The 7,756-nt window shown below is 41.2% G+C and overlaps 1 protein-coding gene across 2 annotated transcripts in view; it reads left to right on the forward strand.

Annotated features, from left to right (window-relative positions):
• Nucleotides 1-3,212, forward strand: part of HSF2BP (heat shock transcription factor 2 binding protein) — a 163,425-nt gene extending 160,213 nt beyond the window's left edge. Inside the window, exon 9 of one of the 2 annotated variants that reach the window (XM_012664127.1) lies at nucleotides 2,454-3,212. In XM_012664127.1, the coding sequence (XP_012519581.1) occupies nucleotides 2,454-2,662 (209 nt within the window). In that variant the 3' untranslated portion in view covers nucleotides 2,663-3,212. The remainder of the gene's footprint in view (nucleotides 1-2,453) is intronic. The other variant, XM_012664128.1, reaches the window with a different exon arrangement.
• The last annotated feature ends 4,544 nt before the right edge of the window (nucleotides 3,213-7,756 follow it).

The following is a 7,756-nucleotide window of genomic DNA, read 5'->3' on the forward strand; positions in this document are numbered from 1 at the left end:
TTGTTGGGTTGAGTGTTCTTTTAATATAAATGTCAGGTAAGGTTGGGTGATAGTGTTGTTCAGGTATTCCATATCCTTATTCATTTTCTTTCTTTTGTTTTTAAAATCGGTAATGGAAATAAGAGTGTAAAAGTTTCCAGCTTTAATTTTGAGTATGTGTATTTGCCCTTGGAGTCCTAGGATGTGTTGCTTTGTGTCTTTTGAAGCTTTATTGTTACATACACACATAATTAAGACTACTGTGTCTTTTGGTGCATTGACTTCTTTATAATTATGCAGTGTCCCTTTTTATCCCTGGTAATATTTCTTGTTCTGATGAAAATATAAGAACTGCAGCCTTCTTTTAATTAGTGGTCGCATGGCATAATTGGTATGTTTATACTGTTTTCATTTAATGTAATCATTAAAATACAGAAAGGAATATAGAAATATTGCTAATTTCCTTTTTTCCTCTTTCTTGTCTGATACTGGATTTAGTATTTTAATATCCCATTTTATCTGCAGTATTAGCTTATCACTTACACTTTAAAAAAATACTTTTTTATACTATTTGCCCTAGGGTTCACAATACAATCTTTTATCACAGTACAGCCATACATCATTTAACAATGGGGATACATTCTGAGAAATGCATTATTAGATGATTTTGTGATTGTGGGAACATCTTAGGGTGTACTCACACAAACCTAGATGGTATAGCCTACTATGCACCTAGGCATGTTGCTGTACAGGTTTGTAGCCTAGTGATATTCGTGTATCTAAGCACAGAAAAGGTACAGTTAAAATATGGTGGTATAATCTTAGGGGACCACTGTCGTATATGTGGCCGGTTGTTGACTGAAACATCATTATGCAGTGAGCGAATGCTTACCTTTAAACAATAACATGCTGCTTCAGGTGTAGTGTACCTTAAAACAGTGTTTTACCATCTGTCAATCATATTTATTTCAAATTCTCTTTCTGATGGGTTGTCTCTTTGGCTATGTTGATTATCATTTGACAGTGGGCCTTTTGTTTTTCTTGCTCTTTCATTATAATTTTTTATGGAATGTTGGACATTATATGGAGGATAGTAAAGCAGGATCGACAGACTTTTCTGTAATGGGCCAGATAGGAAATATTTTGAGCTTTTAGGGCCACATATGATCCCTGTTGCATATTATTCTTTCTTTTTTTCCTTCAGGAAAATAACCCTTTAAAAATGTGCAAACCTCTTTTTGTTTGCAGCTGTACAAAAACAGATCATGGGCTGCATTCGGCCTCTGGGCCATAGAGTATACTACCTCTGCAGAGGTAGGCAGGTAGTTTTTGCACTTGAGCATGGCCACACCTCTTGTTTCTCTGGGCTGTCAGTGTGGGAGGTTGAGCTGGGTTTGGGTTTTGTTACTGCTGTGGTTACCTTCCAGTCCCTGCAGATTCTTTTGTCCTTTCCTGTGCGTAGGCCGAGGGCGGAGTTGCCAGAGTGTCTTTGCCCTTGGCTTTTGGCCTTCCCTCTGTGCCCGTGCTGCTCTGTGTCTTGGGCAAGCCTGTGCTAGGAAAAGTCTCCCTCTCCTCTCCCAAAGAGGAAGACTCTGTGATCTGGGCTCAGGAAGGTTCAGCACCCTCCCCCAGGGTAGAGCAGTTCCTTTCATCCTCCCCCAGCCGCAGCAGTCTCCCCTCTTGTTCTGTAGGGAGAAGCCTCTGGCCCAGTGTGAGGTTGTGGCAGCTCCCACTGAAGGATTTAGTCCATTCCTTCAGTCCTCTTACTTCTTAGCAGGTTTTTTTAAATAAATGTACTAAGAAAGAAGTGCTGTTTTTTCCAATTATAGTACCCAATCAAGGAGTAAGTTAGTGGCATGTTAAAGGTTCCCAGTAGAGAGAGAGGGTATTAATAAATGGTAAGGAGAGTTGGCTCTGCTCTGGGTAAGGATTATAGCTTTGGGTGCGGCTGTTGTTTTGGCCCAGCTGTTCTTTAGTGGTTGCTACAGTTAAGCAGGGCTATCAGGCTCTGTAACTCCTGGGGACAGTCACGTGGAAAATAAACAATGTGAATATTATAGCATGTGACTCAATGGCCCTGAATAGATGCTGTATCTATATGTGGTCTCTGAAAGGTTTGCTGTAGTTGGAATGAAAATGAAGTAATACCTTTTAAAACAATCTTATAAGTGGAAAGAATTATAACAAACATGGAAAGCCCTCATATTTCTAGTTCTGCCTTTTAAAATTATATAATTGTGAGTAATATTTGGATATGATGGTTACTGGATAGACGATTATTGAATTTTGTTGCACCGCTTTTATGAGCTAAGCTTTTACGTCAAGAAGCTTGGATGTAAAGCTCACTTTGTTTCTGGGTTAGCTCATAGTTTTCTAAACTGTCAAACCTGACATTCAGAAAGGCCGAGAACCCCTTGAGGGGCAGGTCCTGTCACAGGTTTCATTCTAACTGGAGGGGTCGCCTCTTTCCCCAGACCCAGACGCAGAGGTGTGCCTTCACGTGTTACGGCTCGTCCAGTCCGTGGTTCTGGAGCCAGAAGTCTTCTCCAGGTCGGCTTCTGAGTTCCGGAGCTCCCTGCCCCTGCAGCGCATCCTGGCAATGTCCAAGAGCCGCAACCCTCGCCTGCAGACTGCTGCCCAGGAACTCCTGGAGGATCTTCGCACTCTGGAGCGTAACGTGTAGGTGCGCTCTGCCACCTAGGGGTTTGGTCAAAATGCCAGTGTCCCTTCCCCTCCCCAGGTCCTTCATTTTGTATTCCAAAACCATCACCATGTGCCCTGTGTTAGAGACGGCAAAATGCCATTGGCTAGAGATGGACATAAGTTTATATGTATCCCACATAACTTCCTCCTGGAAGTGAAAGTACTTGTGGGTGGGTGGTTATCTTGCCAAAGGGGAGGCCATAAAAGAATCCTTCCTTCTGGAAAGGTCTGTACTACCAGGAAGAGGGCTTCCTCTGAGTAGTTCCTCACTGTTCAGCAGATTGTCCATGACCTATATAGGCTCACCCATAAAAATGGGAGATTAGATAACCATCTACCGCACTGGTCAGCATTTTCCTGAGATACATTTCTTTAAAAAACCATCTTTAGTAATTATAATTAATCCCTCCAAAATGCAAGTTTACCTTTATGACCTTTTGGTGAACCTACTATTTCAGATTACATTGGACATTTTAGTTCTATGTTTTTTGTACCTCTTTTATTTTTGAATAAAGAAAATCAGAGAGTTGATGTGTTACCATTGCTTTCTGAAACACAAACTTGTTTTTAGGTAGTTGCTCTCCTTTATTACAATGCATACACTTGGTTGATAGAAAAAACTTTCCTTATATTGTTCTGGGCCCTTCGGCTATAAACTTAGAAGACCAGTTTTTCTCATAACAAATATTGTGAAAACCGACCTCATAGCTGAAAACACATGCAGTTGGTTGAGATTTTTTAAAGTGATAGTTCCAGCTCCCTTTTTGTGCATGGGTGTGTGTGTATCCCAGATTCCCGCCATGTATGGAGATATCCATTTTGCCTGCTTACTGGTCACGCAGTCCAGCTTTTGTTCTGGGCCACCTGCGGAGAGAAATATGCTTCATTTCTCCCAGACACCATGGTGTGTAAGAGTCAGAGTTGCCATTTAAACCACTCCTTAAAGTCGCATTGGAGAACACTTTCTCCTTTCTCGGGGGCTGTTTCCTCCAGTGTGGTGCTGTGCACTGTACGAGTGAAGCAAGTGCAACGTCCCCTCCCAGCAGCAGCGCGACATACACGTTTAAGCTGCGTCTGCTGTGCGTGGCATTTTAGAATTACTTTTTCTTTCGAGTGGATTTTTATAGGCAGTGTGCACTTTATGGCTGAGGCTGAATGAGGAGCGTAGAGGATGGCACAGTCGCTTAGATTTCATGAGCCAACATATTCATCAGAGCCAGAGGAATGTTGCAAAAGGCAGTTTAAAATTCATGGAGGCAGAAATCAGCCCATCTGTGCTGTGTGGTTCTGTGGGTCCTGATCACTGGAGAATAACATTGAGGAAGCTGTGTTTCCATACTTAATCTATCTGGATATCATAGTCTTTTTGGTTGTTATGTTTAATAAGGTAATGGGTGATGAATTAGTGTAATTAGTTTGTGCCGCCTCTAGAACTGCAGGGTTTCTTCCTGCCAGAGATGGGGTCTGCGGTGTATAGAGATGTGTGAACCTGGGCCAGACCCCTGAGTGTTGTGTGGTTTAGCTAATTAGTAGGTGGATGTGATTAAGAGGGATCAGTTTTTTCTCCTGATTTTGAACTGCTAAGGATAGCAAGAGTTCTTAGGAAAGCTACTTCAGGAAGAAACATGACTCATACGTGTTTTGAATGTATGTCAAGGGAAAAGTACGTAAGGTCAGTTTTAAGGAGTGGACTGCCTCTCTAATATTTCTGCTCTTCATATGAAGGTCAACAGGAAAACATAGGTTCTTTAATTTTTCCACATCTAATGATCTAAAGAAAATCCACTCAGTTAAAAAAATATTATACAATAAAAGCATGTACTTTACAGTGTTTGAGGTCTCTTGTGAATTTTAAAATCAGAGATAAAAGCAATAAAATAGTGCATATGTTTTGAAATTTAATTTTGACAGAATGCCTCTTGTATTTGTTAAGTTCAGGAACACTTTTTCTCCTTGGCACTGTCGGTTTGTGTGTGAAGGTGTGCAGCCTGGCAGCCGACAGTCAGACTTTACCTCCTCCCTCTCCCTTCCTCCCAGGGGGTCAGAGCAGTCTCTTGCCATCTGCTTGCTCGTTAGCCAGCTAGTCTGCATTCTCTCAAGTCTGAAAAGAGCAAACCCTCGTTAAGACGCAGAGTCTTTATGGATGGCTTCGGAGACCTGTGCCTCCCTATGGCCTGACTTGGGATAAGTCTAATGTTACAGAATTCTTCTAGTTCCGGATATTTATATAGCCCTGTGTCCTTCATTTATTCTAGAGGATTCTTAACTAAAGTACCAAGATCACAAGTCTGGGTCCAGGAGAAAATCAGACCAAGGCTGGAAATTAGATCATGGTCAAGGCAGGATTTTAATAAAGGTTGTAAATGTGACCATTACACCGATTCTGCTGGACTGGCCATTGCCTCTATTGCCATGACATTGATGTAAATGGAAAAGGTTGATAATGCTTTTGCAGATTTGATAACTTTCTGAGTAGTTCTGAAGTTGAAGTTGCTCTATTTTCTGCCGTGGTGTAGATGCTTAGACTGCCTCAGAAGGACTTCTCCAGCCAGCGTAGGATCTTGGATACAGACGCTGGTATAGTGTAGGACAGCATCCTGTAGGGCAGGAAGAGAGCTCAGAAGGTGGTGTTGACCCATTGGAAAGTCTTTGGATGCTTTTTGAGTCCAGGCTCAGGTGGGGAGGGCAGGAGACACTGGTACACCTCTGTCTTCACAAACTGCTTCTCTGCTCTGAGAGTGTGCACATTGAAATTTATCTCCTGATGTAGAGTAAGAAATTGGAGTCCCTTGAATGTGTTAGTGTATGCTATAAAATGAAGACTGTTGTTATTATATCTAACATAAAATTTACCATTTTAACCAATTTTTAAGTGACATTTAAATACATTCTTCATGTCATGTAACCATTGGTTTGTTTATTTCCAGAACTTTTTCTTTTTCCCAAACAGAAATTCTTTACCCATCATGTAACTCCCCATTCCCCACACTCTTGTCCCGCAGCCCCTGGCATCCTCTGTTCTACTTCTGTGTCTATGAATTTGAATATTCTGGGTACCTCGTATAAGTGGAATCATACAATATTTATTCTTCTAGGTCTGGCTTATTTCACTTAGTAATATGTCCTCAAGGTTCATCCTTGCACATGTGTCAGAACTTCATTCCTTTTTATGGCTGTATAATCCATCGTATGTATGAACCACGTTTAGTTTTTCCATGCGTCTGCTGATGGACACGTAGGTTATTTTTACCTTTTGGCTGTAGTGAATAGTGTTGCTCTAAACACTGAGGTACAAGTATCTGTTTGAGTGTCTGCTTTCAGTTCTTTTGGGTGTATACCTAGAAGGGAAATTGCTGAATCATGTGGTAGTTCTGTGTTTAACTATTTGAGGAACTGCCAGCCTGTTTTCCACAGCAGCTGCACCATTTTACGTGCCCCCGGTGGCGGTGCTCAGGGCCTCCAGTTTCTCCATGTGCTTGCTCACGCTTTTCACTTTTCTGTTTTATTGATGGCAGCCATTGATAATGGATGGAAGTGGGATCTCATTGTGCTTTCGACTTGCTTTCCCTAATGACTAATAATGTTGAGCATCTTTTCATGTGCTTTTTGGCCATTTGTCTATCCTCTTTGTATTTTTAATGACATTTTAATTTTGTTTTCTTTTTACATTCACCGGAGTACTGTGCTAAGTATATCTTCTTTGAATAGAGAATTGTCTATTCAAGACCTTTGCCCATTTTTGTATTGGGTTGTTTGCTTTTTGTCATTGAGTTGCAGGTATTCTCTCTTTATTATAGATATTAACACCTTATCAGGTATATGATTTGCAGACATTGACTCCCATTCTATGGTTTGTCTTTTCATTCTTTTAATAGTGTCCTTTGATGTGCAAGAGTTTTTAATTTTGATCAAGTCCAGCTTATCTATTTTTTCTTTTGTTGCCTATGCTTTTGGTGTTGTACCCAAGAAATCATTATCAAGTCCATACTCATGAAGATTTTCTCCTGTGTTTTTTCTTGAATTTTATAGTTTTATCTCTTCAGTTTAGGTCTTTGATCCATTTTGAAGTAATTTTTGTATGCGATGTAAGATAAGGGTCTAGTTTTATTCTTTTCCATGTGGATATCCATTCTCCCACTGCTGTTTGTTGAATTTTGTCATTGTTATTTGAAACTATTATCTCAGAACTCAAAAATTCACATATACTGTACTCACCATATTTTAAACTTATTTGGTTTCATGAATAGTCTTTATTGTAAGGATTTTAGATTGTTCAGTTGAGCTCCTTGAGTTGCTTGCTGCCTTTCCCACTGTAAATGTACATTTACTGCCCTTAGAACATACTTAGCAAAAAATGGCTGTCAATTAGAAAAGTGACTCCCACTCCTGTAGTCTGTTGTATTTTTTTAATTGACAAAGGCATAATTGCAGATCAGCTTTTCAGAATAAAAGGTTTTCTGCAAAATATTACTATTTCAATGTCTAGGAACAGTCCAAGCAGCAGGAAGAGGTGCAAAGGCCCTGTGAGCACTTGCTTGGTACACATTTGAAGGCATAACATAGTATTTGGGCGTGGGCCACAGAAGACTTATGATTCATTTTGTATGATGGCAAGTTGTTGGAGGGCTGGGGCAGGTGCAACATTTACATTTTAAAATGTAAAAAGAAAAAAATTAACTCTGCCTTTAAGATTATTAGATGGCCACACTGTCCGACTGTAGGCCTGGGGTCCTCCCCAGCCCATCACCTCAGATGGCAGTGTGGGAGTTCTCACTGGATGCCGTGCCCACCCAGGTGCTGTACACATGTGTGGTCCTTCCTGCACAAGGGGCAATGTGAAGGTGACAGTTCCCTGCCAGAGTGGGGGCATGCCACCGGCCCACCCGGGAGGAAAGTGCCTCCTAGTGCCACCTGGGCCTGCCCTTTGTTGCTCCCAGCAGCAGGTGTTTCTTCAGGTTGTGCCTCCTGTCTGCTCTCTTCTTGAATCACCAACCCCAAAACGGTGGTCCTCAGTTGTGAGGGAGTCATGAGCCCCTTGGGAATCTGAGAAACCTTCTCTACACAAAAATACATG

This window comes from Propithecus coquereli, unplaced genomic scaffold, assembly GCF_000956105.1.
Source record: "Propithecus coquereli isolate 6110/MARCELLA unplaced genomic scaffold, Pcoq_1.0 Scaffold860, whole genome shotgun sequence".
Classification (NCBI taxonomy): domain Eukaryota; kingdom Metazoa; phylum Chordata; class Mammalia; order Primates; family Indriidae; genus Propithecus; species Propithecus coquereli.